Below are 19,015 nucleotides of genomic sequence, written 5' to 3' on the forward strand. Positions count from 1 at the left end.
CTTTCCAGTTCCAAATATATGGGATGTTATCAGTAAAAGTGTTTCAAGTAATCTCAGGTCAAAATCTGGTCCATATTTTTGCCATGTATCCTAGCTTTCTACGTTGATTGACTTTTTTCCCCAAGCAGTAAGTGCTTTAAGAATGTGAACAAAGCTCAGTTATGTGTATCTCTGAGGCTAAGGTTAAAACAGCCTGCCTGGAAGTGTAGGATGGTACACTCAGTGCTGGGAGGAGGGACCCAGCACATCTGAACACACCCATTGGTGTCACACATGATTTGGAGGACAATGTTGTAAAATTCCAGGATGATTGTCTATTTCCTGCTCACCTAAAAACAGTCACTGACCTTATCCATATTACCCTAAGAAGGGGATCTGAATCGTGGGGAACAGGGACAGGTAACCACATGCCTTCAAAAGTCCCCTCCAGGCTTAGGAGCCTGAAGTCATTTCAGGCATCTGGCTAGGCAGAGCTGGGCCTTGTATGTGAGGGATTCTGAGCAGGACGATGAGAGCTGCTTGCTGGGCTGTGTGTGAGTGCTGCGTGTGGCCCTCTGCACATGCAAATCGTCTTTTAGTGTGCACCTTCTGGCTCCTGGCTCTGGATGGGTTCTCCATTCCTCAGCTGTCAGTTTTCATTCTGCTTCCTTCGCTCAGCTCCCCTCTTCCCTCCTCCCATCCACCCCTGCTACTCAACAGTGGCCTGGCAGTGCAGGAGGACAACGGGAACAGTGGAGAGAGTGTTCTGTTTTCTAAAACCCTGATAATTTGGTCATTAGCAAGTGTGATGGTTGGTTTGAAAACCACTATTTGGATTCTATGTTTAGTGTGCGTGTGTGAGAGAGACACTGACACTGCTGGGGAGAGGAGTACCACAGTGCTGGGAGCCCTTGGGTTTGGCTTGTTTTTCCTCTGGGTAGAGGGGAGAATCTGGGTAGGGGCTTATTTTCCACACCCCTCCTGATCCTGTCTTCCTTTCCCCCCAGCCCCAGGATGAACACCTGACCAACTTCTGCCGCCTGCTAGGGGTGGAGCACAGTCAGATGGAGCACTGGCTGTGCCATCGCAAGCTGGTCACCACCTCAGAGACCTATGTCAAGACCATGACCCTGCAGCAGGTGGTCAATGCACGCAATGCCCTGGCCAAGCACATCTATGCCCAACTGTTTGGCTGGATTGTGGAGCACATCAACAAGGCCCTGCACACCTCCCTCAAGCAGCACTCCTTCATTGGGGTCCTGGACATCTACGGGTAGGCCTATCAGCTATTCTCCCCATCCCACCCCCAACTTTCACTCCACCTGCTAGCCATCTGGGTCCTCCTGCTGGCATTTATGAACCAGCAACAGCCCTGAGAGCTTCCTAGTAGCTCCTAACCAGGAGAGTTTAAAACGTACAAGGGCATTTTTAGTTGTAACAGTGACTGAGGTCACTACTGGCCTGAGGCCAAGGATGCTAAGTGTCCTACAACAAAGTGTACCGTCTCAAAGAGAAAATGAACCCTGTCAAAACACCATTGAGAAACCTTGCAGGCCTCCATTTTTACTCTTGGGAAACTTAGTGCCAGAGAGGGGAAATGACTTGCCCAACATCATCCTGGAAGCTAGTATCAGGTTTTGTTTTATTTCACCCCACTATTAGGCCTCATTGACTATGTCATCAGCAGTTTTTCCCAGTGCTGTACAGATTTGCATCATCTGATCATTCATGAGTTTTCTCTTCCTTTCATAATCCGAGGCAAACTGAAAGGACTGTTTTATTGTGGTTTTTTTTTTTTTTTTTGCAGGGAGAGACAGCATGGCATGGAAGAAAGTGTAGTGCCTAGATGTCAGGAGACTGATTTTCTGTATCAGTGCTGCCACCAAGTATCTGAGTGACTCTACTGATCACAGCCTCTCTCTGGTCTTTAGTTTCTTTAGGTTCATATGAAGTTTTGGGCCACAGTCTCTCTAAGGTTCTTTCCAGATCAATCTAGAATTGTTTGATGTTATATGAGTAAAATTGCAACCCTCTTGTTCTTCTTTTCTTACCAATGCCCTGGCCTCTTTAAGCTAATAATAGATTAAATCCTCCTGAACTTTAAATCCTAGAAGTTATGGCTCTGTCTTAAAATAGAAATCCAGACCCATGCAAGTGCAGCTTGGTAAGAACAGTAATGCTTTAGCGCAGCACTGCTGAGTGGGCCAGAACTCAGCTGGAACCTTCCATGTGACAGGGAGTAAAGGAGAACCCACTCTGGAAGCAGCCACTTCCCCATGCAGAGGGTAGGCTCTCCTGATCACATCTCTGACTCTGTTGCTCATCATTAGGGTTCACATTAAACCATGTCACATGCTATGGAGGGGAAGAATGAAACTTGATTTCTGGTGTCACAAAGGCCTCAGGAACATGTTGAAGAGTTAAGTCGTGTGTTCAAGTTAAGTAATGCAAGAGGCATCAGAAGATTTGGGAGAAGGGCCAATCTGCAAGCTCAGATGCTGCATGCCAAGTTTGGAGGCCAGAGTGGGCACACTTGTTGGCATAATCATGAAAAACTTTAGGTGGGGGTGAGATTCAAACTGGATCCCTAAAAGGGGGATGGTAGAATGTGGGAAGTGCGGGAAGCACCTTTGGGGATGGGAGGAAAAGCAAGGTGTAAAGGAAACCTTCCAGCTGAGGACTGCGAAGGAGAAAACAGTGGAAAATCTTGAAAAGGGAGGCAAAAAGTTATGGGGCTCTTCAGGGTTTGAGCTGAGTGACCAGGCAGGCCTCTCTTCCTTCCCCTTCTGGTCAGTGGAACCCCTGCTTGGTGCTCCCTGGGAACTTACTACCTGGTTATCAATACTTGATTCTGTGTTATTCCCTCTACTTCAGATATTTTTAGGTCATTAGATTTCCCAAAATACTGAACTTCAGTGTAACCTTCCAAAAGAAGACCTGGAGAAACCCAGGCTGCAGCACCTGACCCTATTTCCTCAGCCATTCTGTGCAAGAATCTTGATTCCACTGGAGTTTTGGTTCACAAAGACTAGCATATAGACTTGTTTTTGTTAATAGCACATAAAAATACTATGACTTCTTTGCTACCGATAAAAAAAATACCATGCCTCAGTTCTGCCCAGCCAGGCGAGGCCTCTGGGTGCTGGGCTCCTGGCTTGCTGAGTCTGCGCCTGTCAGCTGGGCTTGTGCAAGCTGGGATTTTATGCTTCTATTTGCCATTTAATTTTTACAACTGAACCTATTTTCTCTATGGTCCTGGGACTGTCCAAAGGAGAGATGGAGAGATGTAATTGCAGGGAAGGCTGGCCTGCGGTTAGACAGGTAGAGTCATCAAGATGAGGTGGTAATCTAGAGGAGCTAGTCTCCTGATTTTAGTGCCAGCTCCTGACCTTCGTGTCTCCTTTATCTTGGAGCAGCTATGGGCTCCTTTTAGAGCCTCTGACTGCTTCCCAGAGAGGCAGGTCCCACTGATGAGCATTTGGAGAGTGTCCTACACTTAAAGTTGTTTCCTTCCAAGCATCCAGTGATGTTTTCTCCTTTAAAACACTTGTTCTCTCCAGAAGCTAATTTACATCTTTTAAACGGTGTCATGAAATGATTTCCTCTCCTCATGGAGAGCAGTGATACCCATGGTGGTTCTCCAAGTAAAGAGAGCAAGTTAGATATGAGCTCGGGTCAGTTAACAAGCCAACCACCTGTCCACCTGGGCCCCTGGGCACTGAGAATGCACTTACTAATTTTCCCTAAGAGCACAGGTTCCTTAGCAGATGAGCCCGCCAGGAAGTTAACACACGCATGGACGACTCCAGGCTTTCTTTACTGGACAGGGCACAGGTGATGAACTCTTAGGAGATTGAAACCAACTGACCACAGGGAATCAAGTGGCTTGAGTCTAGAGTTACTGTTTCTGGTCTAATCAGGTCAGTGACATTCATTTCTTTAGCTTTTTTTTTTGGGGGGGTGCTGGTGGTACTGGTGTTTGAACTCAAAGCTTTGCATTTGCTAAGCAGGTGCTCTACCACTTGAGCCATGCCTCTGGCTCTTTTTGCTCTGGCTAGTTTTGATATAGGGTCTTTCTTTTTGCCAAGGCTGGCCTAGAATATGATCCTCCTATTTATGCTTCCCACGGTAGCTAGAATGGCAGGTGTGCACCACCATACTCAGCCTTTTCTGTTGAGATGGGATCTTGAGAACTTTTCGCCCAGGCTGCTCTCGAACTTCAATCCTCCCGAGCTCAGTCCCCTGCATAGCTGGGGTGACAGGCATATGCCATCACACCTAGCTATTGATTGAGATGGGGTCTTGTGAATTTTTTCCCCTGGAGTTGGCCTCGAACCTCGATCCTCCTTATCTCCACTGTTGAGTAGCTAGGATTACAGGTGTGAGCCACCAGAACCTGGCCCATCATTTCTTAATCTGGGTGAAAGCAAAGAACTTTGATAGAAACTTGGGATAGAGTATGTGAAGTAGTCAGTGTTACCTCCCTTTTCCCCCTATGGTGTCTTATCTGCCTTGCCTCTTGTAGATTTCATACATCTTCTGGAAACCCATTGAATCTTGCTTTTTAGTATGGGCATCCCCAAGTACCTGGCAGTGAGCAGCACACTTGAAGCCTACCTCTTGCCCTCTCTGCCTCCCTCCTGTTTCAGACTGCCTCCAGTTGTTAGGATTCATTTGCACCTGTGGGATGTGATTCTCTCTAACATCAGGAGAATCAAGCATTATTTTTTTTATTTTTTGGGGGTAGGGGGGAGTTCTGTCCATATCCCTGACTACAAACCACAGAAGACCACCTGCTCCATTGTCTCATTTATTCCTTCTCAGTTGTGTGTGGAGATGTCTTGGGACTATCCATAGAGAATGCTCTTGGGCTGACATAATGTATTTGATTTTCTTTCTCCTCATTGACAGTGGCAAGAATGGAAGCCAGAGAGAAGATGAAGTATTGTGGGATGTGGATTGTTTTTGTTTTTGTTTTTGGTGGGACAGGGATTTGAAGTCAGGGCTTCAAGCTTGCAAAGCTGGCACTCTACCACTTGAGCCACACCACCACTTGAGCCACACCTCCTGTCCAGTTTTTGGAGATGGGATCTTGCAGACTATTTGCCTGGACTGGCCTCAAACTACAATCCCCCTATTCTCAGCCTCCCAAGGGATATGCTTTTGAGTACAGTTAACCCCATTGGTTAAGAGGGAAGGAATAAGGAGTTGTCTCCTTCTCAGATTAGAAATTACAAAGCTAGTGCTTCAAGGGTGGGCACTGATTTCTTCCACAGAAATAACTGTCTCTAGATGACCTACCGAGCCTGTCCAGGGTGCTATTGACCCACTAGTGAAGATATTCTAGAGGTGGCACAAAAAGAGCTCTGTATTGTGGATACACCATCCCACATTTTTCTACAAACGTTTAAAATGTTACTACAAAATCAACTTCCACAGCAAAGAAACACTTACACGTATACATGAGTAAGCAAGCAGTTCACGAGCTAGCGTCCTACACATATTCTGTTCACCATGATGTTCTGACTGGGAGGTAGCTTGTAGAGTGGAACATTGTGAACTCCTAAACAAGTTAGCATGGGCCATGGCTGCCTTCAGCAGGACTGTGGTACCCCCCTGCTCACAGGCCCCTCCCACAGGCCTCCTGAACAGTTCCAGACACCCCAGTGCCTTGATGTAAGGATGGCTTCCCTTTATTTTGCTCCCCTGTCCCAGCTCCAGAAATGTGCAAAGCAAGCAATACCCAAAGCAATTTAGCCAAGCCAAGCTGTTCTCCTTAACTAAGGATCTGTGAACCTGCCTGCAGGGTATTTCTTACTGGGCAGGGATGGACATTAATAGAGGAGAGCCTGGCAGCTTTTCGCTGGAGTTTTCTTTTTGTGTTGTATTAGCCAGTGTTTGCCTCTACAGGCTTGATTAGTTGCAAGCTTGATTCTTTATTCCTCTTCCTTCCTTGAGACAACAAGAAATAAATGGCCTCAATTTGGGCATAATACAGGTTTTTTATTTGTCTTTGACCTCAGCCTTCAAAGTGCCTTGGTAGTAGGGGGCTTTGACTATGGCCAGCCCCTTTCTTGCTGAGGACGGTTGCTTGGGAGCCATGGAGCCATGCAGGGTGCAGTAGATTGATGTGTTGCACTAAAGAACAGTGGGGGATATGTTGGGACAGGAAGTAGGGAAGTTTAGGCTCTAGGAAGCAGAAAATGAGATTTGCTGGGATTTTATATCCTTCTCTGTCCTGTGTGTTTCCTAATGCTAAATCAGCATCCAGCTCTACTCAGTGCTCTTAAATGATGTTTTGCTCAAAAGACTTAAAATTTGTAAATGTAAAAAAACCATAAGGTCTATACACTTTTAATTGTACAGTTCAGTACTGGTAAGTACGTTCTCTGAAACTCTATATTTACTAAGCAACAATTCTCCAATCCCTCCCTTCTTCAATCCCCTGGTAACCATCACTCTTTGCTTTTGTGAGTTAGGTTACCTTAGATACTGCATATAAGTGGAATTATGTAGTATCTATCATTTTATGACTGGTTTATTTCATTTAGCATGTCCTCAAAGTTTGTCCATGATACAGTATGCACATAACAGGATTTCCTCCTCCTTAAAGGCTGAATGATATCCTACTGTTTGCATTTACATTTTTTATCTATTCATCCACTGATGGACATTTATTTGGGATACTCGAGCCTCTAGACTGTTGTGACTAATGCTGAAACAAATGTGAATATGCAAAAATCTCTTCAAGGTTCTGCTTTTAGTTCTTTTGGATATATATCTGAGTTACATGGAACTTCTAAATTTTTTTTGAAACATCCAGATTTTCTATAGAGATTGCACCATTTTACATTCCCACAAACTGTGCACAAGATTTCAGTTTCTCCACATCTTTGCCAATACTAGTTTGTCTTGTTTGTGGTGCTAGGATTTAAACTCAGGGCCTTCACTCTGAGCCACTCTACCAGCCCTTTTTGTGATGGGTATTTTCGAGATAGGGTCTCACAAACTATTTGCCTGGGCTGGCTTCAAACTGTGATCCTCCTGATCTCTGCCTCGTGAGTAGCTACGATTACAGGCGTGAGCTACTGGCGCCCAGCTATTTTCTGATAGTAGCCAACCTGAGTGTGAGGCAATAGTTGATTATGGCTTTGATTTACATTTCTCTAATGAGTAATAATGTTGGCTATCTTTTTAGGTGCCTCTTAACCATTTATGTATCTTAGAGAAATGTATATTCAAGGTCCCCCCCCATTTTAAAATCAAATTTAGGGGTTTTCTGCATATCCCAGATATTAACCCCTTATTAGAAATATGATTTGCAAATACTTTTCCATTCCATTGGTTTATATATGTTAAGTAAACTTTGTAGGCCTTCTGTCTGCCTTCATTATATTGAGGGAAGAAATTCTTTGTTTTGTGGCTCTCACTCTCCAAAATAAACTGAGATAATTTCACAACCCCAGTGTGGGTATTCAGAGAGGACTACCCAGCTCCTTTCTGACCAGTATGAAAAGATGTCATGGAGAATGGAGGAGAAGGAAATGCAGTGATTGCATTTGCCCTCTGTCCTGTGGACAGTGGCCCTGTCCTGGATTGCCTAGAAGATTCCTGGATATGTCTTCTACATGCATGGCTGGCCTCAGTGTTCTCAGACCTCAAGTATCGTGTGAAGCTATTGAGTTTACCCTGTACTCTCCCAGCCTTACAACTCAGAGTGCTCCAAAGCCAAGTTCTGCCTTCTAGAGTTTCTCTGAAGCAGCCAGCTCTTTGGAGTGTGGTCCTCCCATATGTTTCTGAGGCTCACATGAAAACCCAATTTCTCTGTGTCCATATTACCCACCCCCCCACACACACATCCTCATTTTCATTTATAAAAAAGTAGAGGACATAATATTTGTACTGTGCTGAGACGTTCTTGTGTGCCAGCTTCTGGTCATCATCAGAGTAGCTGTTTTGGACAGGAACTGTAACTTGTTCTTTGCAGCTCTCACACTTTTTGGGACATTTAGTTGATGGGTTGGGAGAGGGTTACCATACAGTGGGCACTTTCTGTCCCCATCAGCGTTCCAGGAATGAAGAGGAACCAGAAATCAGGGCACATGACCAGTTGAATGGACCAAGATTCTCAGAAGAATGACTGTCCTTGATTTTGCATGTGAGCAGTGCCTTGGACTGTGTTCTCTCAAGGACAAGACTTGGTATGGGGCTCTCTGGGCACAGAGAAATGCACAAGAGCAGAATTCAAATCTAGCTATTTGAAGGTATAGCCAGCAACCTGCAGTTGACCTCTCTAGCAGACCCCAGGATGCCTTCATGAGAGTTCATGAAATTCAGGATGGAAAGAGACCTTGGAAGGATGTTTGAATCACTTCTCTAGTGTGTGGTGGCCATGTTTTTAAAGATTCATCTAGAACAAATTTCACCACAATACTTTTCCTGACTCCTTCCCTGGAAGTCCATCTCTGTAGAAAACCTATATCCCATGTCTTTACATTCTACCAAAGATGGTAGAGTGGCCAGACAGTGATCTTCATAAATCAGAAAGAGGAGGCTGAACCAGGAGATGCTTGTTCTTTGACCCACGCTGCAGGGGAGGTCGCTCAGCCTTCAAGCAGCATGGGCCTCTCCGCTAGCTCTCCAGGTCTTGAAGCAAGAATTGGTTCATAGAGGTGAATAAGTAACTCAGAGTGATTGACCGACATCTTTTTATTGTTTTTGCTTTACCACAACACTTGCTGCCTTATGTTTAGAGGCTTTTGTGGTTCTTACTACCTCCCAAAATTGAGGTAGAATGGGAAGGAAATGATAGACATTTTCATAAGTCTTGAGGATAGAAGGAAATTGAGCAGGGTGACCATTGTGCCACCAAAAATGCAGATACCACAACTCAGCCTCATGGGTTTTTTTTAATTTGTTAGTTTTGTGGAGATGGGGTTTGAACTCAGGACTTGACACTTATAAAGCAGGTGCTCTACTGCTTGAGCCACACCTCATTCTAGGTTTTGACCTTCCTCCCACTTAAGAATTCTGTCCTAAATATTCTCAACATTGATTTTTACAAGAGAAATCCAGTTCCCTGCGGTATATAAATTTCCTTGTGACATTTTAATGCTATGGACTATAAATTGACACATTGTGTTTATTTTAAAAAGTCATCTCTGTTGATGGGAAAAATTACTACAAATATAATGTCATTGTAAAGTAAGAAGCTGTTCTAGCTCTCTGACTGTCTGAGGTCAGTTATCTTAGTCATTTTCCAAGCTAGCCGAGCCCCTCATTCATCTCTAGGCCTCTAGCTTTGCACTAATTATGCTGGATGGCAGAAGAATTGTTATCAGATAATATCTTAGAAACGGGGAACTTCTGAGCTAATTTCAGCCATCTCAAATTAATGAGAATGTTCTTTGTGGAGTGCTACCAATGTAAGCCTTTAAAAAATGACAAGTGGGAGATATTTAAACACCGAATCTCTGCTCAGTGTGAGTGAGCGCTGCCAGCACACCCAGTCATTATTATCTGGCCAAGTGCTGGGGTGGCTGTTACCTTCCTTTTAGGTTATGTTAATTAAATTTCCTCTGGGCTTGGCTGTCATCAGCAACCTCTCTCTGGGTGGGGGAGGGGATAGAACAAGGTTCTAAGTGACATAATCCAGTCTGTAGGACTGCCATCCGGACTGGGAGGGCCACCCTCTAGGTAATGAGCAGCATCGCGCACCTGCTGCCTGGTCTGGGTTACCCAGGGATGGCTTTTTTCTTCCTTACATGGACTTGGATCTTTGATCTTATTTTATTCACTTATAATTATTTTTTCCTTGTGGGTCTGCTTGGTTGAACTCCTGTGATCTCAAGATGATTTCCCACTTTTCTTTGTCTTCTACCTAGGTGGGGAGGTGGGTATAAAAGGAAGCATGATTCTTTGTAGGCACTGAGCTAGCCTTGCTGGGTGTCTGATGTATCAGTTTTTGGTGGCCCCTCCACACAAGGCACTATCTACTCACCACCACCATCCCTAGTGCTCACAAGGGGCAGCAGTAACATTTCTGCGTGAGAGTGGTACTTAGGAGGACACTGTTTGGAAGGGTTTATATGACACCTTATGTAAGACAGAAAACTCAGTTGTTCATATTGAGGAACAGGAACAGTGGAGACATGCAAATGAGGCTGGATAAAGCCCCATGCTCCCATTGGCACCACCACCGCCTCTCTCCCTCCCCATGTCTCAGATGCCTCTCCTCCTAGAATCTGTCCTTGTCAATAGCCCGTGTACTTCATCTCTTCATTTGAAATGAAACTTTTGCCCCTGTCTATATTAAGCCTCTGGTCTCAGAAGTCAGACTCTCTGGGTTCAAATATTCTTCTGCTTACCCTGTGACTTGGAACAGGTTAATTTTCCTATGTCTCAGTTTCCTCAACTGCAAATAGGATTAATAACAGACCCTCACTTTTGGTTCCCATGGGCATTAAAGGAGAACTCATGAAGTCCTTGGGCCTCAGCACTCTGTAGACTCTCAAGGCCACTGCAGAGTGAAGGAGGAAAAGGTGCCCCTTCCTTGTTGATTTCTGTCCCTTCTCATCCCTTGGCCTGATTCCTCTGTTCAGTGCACAAGGTGAGCCCCATCAAGACTAAAGCTGCCAGTGTGTGTAGAGTTGCCAGCTTGGTGAGCAATAACACGTCTGTCCCGTCTCATAAATGAGTCTTGGCTGCACGTCCCGGGGGTCTTCTCATTAGCCACTATCTGTAATGTCTAAGAGCCTTGCTTTGGATGGCCACCATCAGCTTAGGTCAGGCCCTCTTTGGATCTTGCTTGGCTTTCTACTCCAAGAGTAACTGTCTCACTCAACATCCTGCCTCCAGTCTTGCACACCTTCTCCCAAACAGTTTTCCTTCCACCAGTCTCTGAGGTGTACATCCAAGTGTCGTTTTTTAGTGTGAAGTCCTCCAGATTCTCCCTGCTGCTTCTGGAAAAATCCAAACCCTGTAGTGTTGCTGTACTGACACTCCTCCCATGCTGTGCCAAGTCTTACCCCACCTGCCCTCCACTCTGTGGGATCCACTTCCCCCTTCCAGTCCTCAGCTACCTTGCAAACACTGCACTGAGTTTGAAACATGTCGATATTCTAAAGTATGAAGAGCTCAAATAAGTCCATTTTCTAGTGCTAAACTCAACACAATTTACCAAGGGTCACAGATAGTTCACAACATATGGATGACTAGCTCAGATATACCGAGAAATGTTGAACTCTACTAATGACCAAAGAAATCAAACTTCAGGGACATTTTTATATACTGGGTAACCTAAGATTTTTAAAACCTCAGTGTGCACTGGTGACTGAAGAGCTGTGATATCATTAGTCCCAGTGAGGTAGTGAGGAGGGTGGACTCACCTGAATAGAACACAAGGGACATTTTCCAGGTAATGAAAACCTGTGTGAGCAAAAATGTTCTGTATCAGCATCTCTGGCTGTGTTACAACTTAGGTGATTTTGTTCAAACGCATTGAGATATATGAAACATTGTATTTTTATGTGAAAGCTCTTAAGATGATAAAAACACTGTCGATCCATGGTAGAATGATGCTTTGGTACGTAGGGAGGAGGGGGCATAATAGCCTAAATTCTACCTTTCTAGAATTTACTTTCGCCTTTTAAATAGTAGTACTCTTAGATGTAGTAGCTCTCCTAAGATAATGTCCTTAGAAAAGAATCATGAACTTGAAGACATGCATACAGTTGGCACAACATTCATAGCAGCAAACACTGGGAAAAACAATGTCCTTTGATGGGGATTAAATGATACATCTGTGTATCATATCGTGGGTGTTCTGGAGTGACTGAAGAATATGGGGGGGGGGCACTGCCTGCTCCTGAAGGGCCTTTGTGTGAATTGGGATAAGATATCCTAGGCTTGAAGGGGCAGCAGAATTTCAGCACTGCCCCTCCCCCACCGGGTACCTCAGCAGCACCCCGGTCTCTGATCACAGCCCTGATCTACTCAGTGACGAGGCAGATGTTAAAACTGATGTCTTTGGAGGATAGTGTGGAGAAGTGTTTGCAAGGGAAAGCTAAGTAATAAGAACAGGTAAATCTTTAAATATAATTCTGACTTTTTTCCTCAAAAAGTGTGAAATCATGCAAGTAGACCTAGTGGTTGACAGGAGTGAGAGAGTCCTAGATGATCTTCCCATTTGTTTTTATTATGTCTGGGTTCCCTAAATTTGCTCACTGTCAGTACCTTTTCTAGCTGTGAACATGGCATTTGTTCTTCTTTTCCTAATTTACTGAGGGGACTCTGCAGTGTGGACATCTGCCACAGTGTTCTCTGATGACAGGAACAGAACATGGGAGCAAGTGCTGGTCTTAAGGGAAGAGCTGACCTAAATGGAGGGGGCAGGTAGCCTTGTTGAAATCCTGGTGATTCCTTCCACATAGCAGGTGTCTTACCTTTTTCTTCTTCTTTCTCTTCCTCAGGTTTGAGACCTTTGAGGTAAACAGTTTCGAGCAGTTTTGTATCAACTATGCCAATGAAAAGCTCCAGCAACAGTTCAATTCGGTAGGCTGGGTTTACCATCAGAGGGTAGGGAAAGGCGAGGTCTTGTTCTCTTTCTGGAATGGTGCCTAGGCCACTTTTCTTCTATCTGGGGTCAGTGGACCCCAGCTTTGTCCTGACATCCCCCTTGGTTTCCTGGTGGTGCCCCCAGCTTTTGGAATTGGCTGTCCATGGCAGGGGAGACTTGGGCAGCTATGTTGTAAGAGTTAAGAAACCTCCCCTTTAACAGGTACTAGAGAAAAGGTTAGATCAAAAAGAATTAACCTAGAAGGTAACACCCACGCACAGGAAATCAATGTGAGTCAATGCCCTGTATAGCTATCCTTATCTCAACCAGCAAAAACCCTTGTTCCTTCCTATTATTGCTTATACTCTCTCTACAACAAAATTAGAAATAAGGGCAAAATAGTTTCTGCTGGGTATTGAGGGGTGGGGAGAGGGAGGGGGCGGAGTGGGTGGTAAGGGAGGGGGTGGGGGCAGGGGGGAGAAATGAACCAAGCCTTATATGCACATATGAATAATAAAAGAAAAATGAAAAAAAAAAAGACAAAAAAAAAAAAAAAGAAACCTCCCCTTGGCTTTGACCCCTTAGCCTGGGATCCTAGGGTATTTAAGCAACTGCAGGCCAGTATGAGGCTTCTTGTGATTGGTTGGGGTACAGCAACAAAAATGATAATTAAAATGCCCTAGGATGCAGCAGATATGGTGGTGCACATCTATAATTCCAGCTACCTGGGAGGCAGAGATAGGAGGATCATGGTCCGAGGTCAGCCTGGGCAAAAGTATGAGACTGTATCTGAAAAAGAAACTAAAAGCAAAAAAGGGGTGGGGTGGAAGGGGGACTGGGGCTTGACTCAAAGACTGAGTTCAATCCCCAGTACTGCCAAAATAATAATGATAATAGTCCTAGAGCAGGGTCACGTAGGGACAGGAAATCCCCTCACTAAGCTTTCCTGTTTTGCAGTCAGGGCTATGACTTAGTGCCCAAACCTTTTCTGGCAGTTGTCTGTCATCCTCCAGGATTCAGAACTCACTGAAGCGCAGGGGAGATGCCAAAGTAGCTTCAGTTCACTCCCTTAACATTTTACTTCTTGTCATAGCATGTGTTCAAACTGGAGCAAGAAGAGTACATGAAGGAGCAGATCCCTTGGACCCTGATTGACTTTTATGATAACCAACCTTGCATTGACCTCATAGAAGCTAAGCTGGGTATCCTGGATCTGCTGGATGAAGAATGTAAGGTAAAACTGCTGGTGCCATCATTGAACTGGTTCAGTCCTAGGCGTGGTGTGTGGCAGAGGACACCTGTGTGGTGCAGTGGAACATGTGAAGTCTCATAGCTGGAATTTAACCTGTGATTATCTGGCCCTATGTTTTAGAAGAAGCAGTGGTATCCATTCCACACATCAGAAGGTAATATTCTGAGTGTGACCAGCACATGTTGCTTTGCTGGTACACATGCACCTCTTATGGCAGAGAATAGGTAGGGATCGGCATGATATGGTGGTAGGATGGGTTTGTTCCCTTGGAAGTCCTAGGTGCCAAGAAAAGAACCCAACATCTAGACAGGTGTCCCCAGAGAGTGAGGGCTCAGGAGCCCACAGTCATCTTGACTCATGAATGATGGAGCTGCGTGGCATGATGGTAGATGGGATCCATAGATTTTTCCCCATCTGGATGTTATGGATTCCATGGGGTGTGACAGAGTGGCGAACCACCAGCAGGAAAAATACTTACATGCTTTTGGAGTGTAGAGCAAGGAGATCTGGCTTTTATCAATCACCTGACTTCCTTGACCTCTGGTTTCCTGCTCTTTGAATTCAAAGAGGTTGGACTTGATGATCTTTAAGGTCTCTTCTGATTTGGTTCCTGATTGAGAAGGGGATAAATGTATACAGATTCCTGCCTTTGGTGATGGAAACTAATCAGGTATAGAAGCCATGGGGTTCTTGGTATTGAATGGGAAGAACTTGTTTTTTTCTCTGCTTTCCTACGTCTTGCTGGTAATGGGTTGAGTGTGGCTTAATGGTTAAGGAGGAGGAGCTGTCCTTCCAGAAGGGTCGTCCTCATTTCCCTGCCTTGAAATGAAAAGGTTAACAAAACGCAAGGCAGTGAAAACACAGCAAACCCTACAGCTGGCACATCTTACCTTCTAGCGTTTTTCAGCATCTTTTGAGATGTGGGCTTTATCTTCAAAGTCAGTGTCCCAGCAGGGATAATTTCTCAGTCTGTCAGGTGCTTATATAGGCTTGCCCAACCTTAGCTGTTACAGTGAGGGTAAAACAATTGTGTTTAGATGGAGTGGTACTGGCCAAGTAGCCTAAGTCACAGCACAGACCCTCCTATGTCCCTACTCACTTTCCTAGGTCAGTGTTCACTGCCAATAGCCCCGTTCCTAAACTCATCCAGGACCATGCTCCTTTCCCCAGTCTCTTTGGAGATTCCAATCAGTAACTGTCTCCTCCAGCTCCATACCCCCAACAAGAGGGCAGCTCAGGTCTTGGGGTTGTGGGCTGGTGTAGCTCTCCTGCCCTTGCTCAAGGCAGACTCCAGCTCTTTACTCTTTCCCAGTGCTGAAGGTGAAGGTCATGCATAGCTCTGAGGGTGTATGGTGTAGGCAGCTTTCCTACATAGGTCTACTTGGTTCCATGATGAAGAGTTAACTGATCTTAAATCAGAGCTCCTGGGGCATGGCCTCTCTTTTCCCATTTACCTACAAAAACACCTCAGTGCTTTAGGATGAGCTATAGTGTGACTTCACCAGCTGCCTGATGGCTTTGCAGTGATTTATTCTGTGCTTAGCCAACAAATTAGAGCTACTGTAGGTTTCTTTTGCCTTGTCATTTGAGTTTTTGAGAGGTGCCACTACCCAAGGGAACATCTCATGGGAAATGTCAAACCAGAGCACAGGTGTAGGGGTCAGATGGACAGAGACCTTAGACTGATGTACACTGCTGGGACACAAGCCCCTGAGGGAAGCCCTAGAGCCATGCTGGGCTGGAAGGTGGTGGTTTGAGAGTGGTATGAGAGCATGTTGCAGTCAGAAGTTGTGGAGAAAAGAAACCAGAGGCAGATGATGGAAGTAACCTCTCCAAACCCCTAGTCTTGGAAGCCTGGGATATTCCCAGCGCAAGAGGTATCCCCACATCCTCCTGTTTGTCTTCTGTCTGTGTACATGTCACTTGAGACATCCCTGTTGGAGTCTATTTTACTTAAGAGAAGCTAAAGGGAAATAAAACTATTTCATATTCCTGCCACTGCAATTCACCAGACACCACAAACGTGTTATGCAGTTACTAGATGCCTTATCTCCAAGGGAAAGGCCTCAGGAGAGGAGGAGGGGCCCTCACACTGGCTAGGGAGGGAGGAATGACAGGATCATGTGTGGAGGCACTTGGCCTAGTGAGCACAAGCAGGGCTCAGGAAGATCTGTGGACAGAGCCTGCATTTGGAGTCAGGGTCCTATAGCAGGCTGAGAGGAGGATGCATGGGCACCAGCCTGATGGCAGCAGAGTGACAGCTGGCTGGCATGAATGTGAAGCACCAATTCAGACAGGTGCTGAGCTGCACACAGCCACGTGCTTCCATCTGAGGCCTCTCCGCTTGCCCCTCCCGGAGTCCCTTCGAGGAGTTTGCCAAAAGCCAGGATTGCCTGGTAAGCAAGTTGGTTGGTGGGGGGGCCTCAGAGTATCAAGATACCAGATAGTATTATGATGTGACCACTTTGAGTTCACTAGTGCTATGGTCACAGGTATGGCAGAAGAGGCAAGGCGAATACCAAATCAAAGAATAAGAGAGAAGCCTGCAATGTGGACTTTTTGTACCAGATATAATTGCCCTGGGAAGCCAGGGTGATTGAATAGAATCTGACACACCACCGAGTAACAGATGAATTTAAACCCAAAGGATGTTATTTGTCCAAAAACTCATCCAACTTAATAAGGAAAGGGTGTGTGAGGGCGAATATAGTGGAAATATTATGTACTTGTGTATGGAAAATGAAACCTGTTGAAACTGTTCCACAAATGGGGACGGGGGGATAAAGGACAAGTATGATATATTATAAGAACTTCTGTAAATGTCACAATGTACCCCCAGTACAACAATAAAAATACAAAAAAATGACAAATACAAAAAAATGAAATAAAAATTAAATGGCGCATTTTATTATATGGACACCTTACTGTAATAAGCCTGACTTTAGAAAATAAGGGACCTTCTTGGGAGAGTGCTAAGCAGGCTGAGGAATCCATGCATGGAATTAGTTGCACCTGCGCATGTCAGCGTCCCTGGGACAGATCCTGTTGATGGAGGGAGCAGCCTCAGACATGTCCCTTTCCTCCCTGTCTCTCAGATCCTCTGCAGGATGAGAAATAATGAGGTCACCCTGTGAAGACTTGAGTTCTGTGACCTCCACCTGACAGAATGAAAGGTCAAGTGAGGATTGAACTTGTGGTATAAGGCAGCCGATGGGAAATCACATTCCTGGAGAAGATGTGCAGTGGCAGGTGGCCCAAGAGCTGGGCTTTCAGTTAGAAGGGTGGACCTGGGCTGGCTGCGGGCTTAAAGGGGTAGCACACAGGGTGGTTCTCACCCTGGGATGGGTGCTGGGAACTGCTGAGGAGGCACAGAACGTTAAATCATTCAGACTCCTTCAGGTGGAAGAGCCTGAGCAGATAGACCCCAACCAAATCACAAGCTGTACCTGTCCCTCGGTTATCCAAGGAGGCAGGAAAAAGGACGTGTGGTTATTGATAGCTCATACCAAAACTCTTCTGCCCCTAGTCCTCTCCAAGGCTGCCTCTCACAGTCACTTGCCAGCCCTTTCCTTCCCCTAAATCATGTCCCTGCCCTCGAGTGTGCAATGTGTCAGTCCTTTCCCACCTGTGGGGGGGCAAGCTCGTCTGGGCTGATGGGATATGAGAGGTCAGTGCATGCTTCCTCAGGGATGACATATTTACCTTCTAGCAGAAATTTTCTAGAAATGCTGCCTTGATCCCTGGAAACAATTGTAGTGAATAAAATAGAAACTGGAGAGGCGGTGTTGGAGGCACTCAAAGGCAGGCCTGAACAGGGGAGGCACGCCCAGCCCCATGGGAGTTGGATTCTTTTGTTTCATGGCACCTGGCCCAAAGAGCTGAGTAGGATGGGCCTTGCTAATTATTATATCATTATTAGGGCTTCACAGTGACACAGGCTGAAGACAGCAGGGCCACTGTCCACCTGTTCTGCACTGGAGCTGGCCTGCTCTTGGGAGATTTGACTGTTTGCATCAAGGGTTCCTGGTTTCTCCAGGAGGTCTCCAGAAGCCTAGTTGGAGAGAGAGCCCAGAGTGGGCAGGTGGGAGGTGACAGGGGGCTTCCAGGGAGGAGAGGGAATTGCACCCTGGAGTCTGGTGGGTAGAGCAGACTCTGGGAGAGGCTGGATTTCAGTTATCAGAGGAAAGGCAGTAGAGATGGCAGGTTTAAGCTCCTTTCTGGAGGCTTGACTGTGAGAAGCGAGAATGGAGGTGGGGTCATGGTCCCCTAAGAGGCAGGGGTAGGTGGGTGGGATGCTGGCCAGGAGGACAAGAGGGTGGGTAGCTGTGGATGCAGAGGAATTTCTGGATGTTACAGCAGGAGTTTGTGATTTCTTGCCTGACAACCTCTATTTCCCCGTGAAGGAGGAAATGGGCATCTGTTAGAGGAGGTGGGTCAGGAGCTGTGGAAGATGCAGGCAGGTGGAAATGGGTGCTCTGTGAATGGGAAAGAGAATCACTAAGTCTCAGGTGTTTGCTGAGGTTAAGGACAATAAGTGAGCTTGAGGCACTGCCAGGGTAACTGCCCCTTAGAGCTGGGAGCAGTTTGTTAATACAGAGGAGGGATCCCCAGAAGGAGAGCTGATCATATTTCTCAGCAGCAGCACCCTTATTCTAAATCAGATCAGCAGAGCTCTGGGAAGGAGGATGAGTTGATGTGCGAGTTCTGCTGGCTTCCAGGTGAGAAGGGACAAAAGGGAGGATGACTGGTCCATCTGGAGGTGTCTGGTGAGGGGGAGGGTTAAGGCCCCAGTGTCACTGATGCTGCCTGGTCTTGAGAAGGAGCTACCTTTTCCTTAGACAGCTGGGAGAATTGCGGAGTCCTGGGCTTCTGTGACAGCAAGGAGTGGGAAGAAGGTGCTCCCCAGACTTAAGGATCCTGGGTGATTTGAGAGCAGTGGGAAGAGACATCAGAGAGCTACAGAGGTAGGGGATAGAATGAGATAGTAAGTGACTGAGGAAGCCATCATTGGTGGCAGTGGCCCAGGAGGACAGTAGAGAATACTCAGCCATAAGGTCCTTTGTAGTCATCTCCTGGTTGTTGGTTGTGTTTATTTAGTTTTTTGGGTTTCTTTTTTTTTTTCAGTACTGGAATTTGAACATGTGTCTGTACCACTTGAGACACACTCAGTCCTTTTGTTTTTAATTTTGTTTTTGATATGGGGGGGAGGAGGGGAGTCTCACTAACTC

General features: G+C 45.9%; 1 protein-coding gene across 4 annotated transcripts in view; it reads left to right on the plus strand.

The window, feature by feature from the left end:
- Myo5b (myosin VB) overlaps positions 1 to 19,015 on the plus strand; it is a 327,773-nt gene that overhangs the window by 192,449 nt on the left and 116,309 nt on the right. For all 4 annotated transcript variants that reach the window (XM_074069843.1, XM_074069844.1, XM_074069845.1 and 1 more), the window contains exons 10-12: positions 987 to 1,252; positions 12,450 to 12,531; positions 13,629 to 13,769. In XM_074069843.1, the coding sequence (XP_073925944.1) occupies positions 987 to 1,252; positions 12,450 to 12,531; positions 13,629 to 13,769 (489 nt within the window). The remainder of the gene's footprint in view (positions 1 to 986; positions 1,253 to 12,449; positions 12,532 to 13,628; positions 13,770 to 19,015) is intronic.

This window comes from Castor canadensis, chromosome 4, assembly GCF_047511655.1.
Source record: "Castor canadensis chromosome 4, mCasCan1.hap1v2, whole genome shotgun sequence".
Classification (NCBI taxonomy): Eukaryota; Metazoa; Chordata; class Mammalia; order Rodentia; family Castoridae; genus Castor; species Castor canadensis.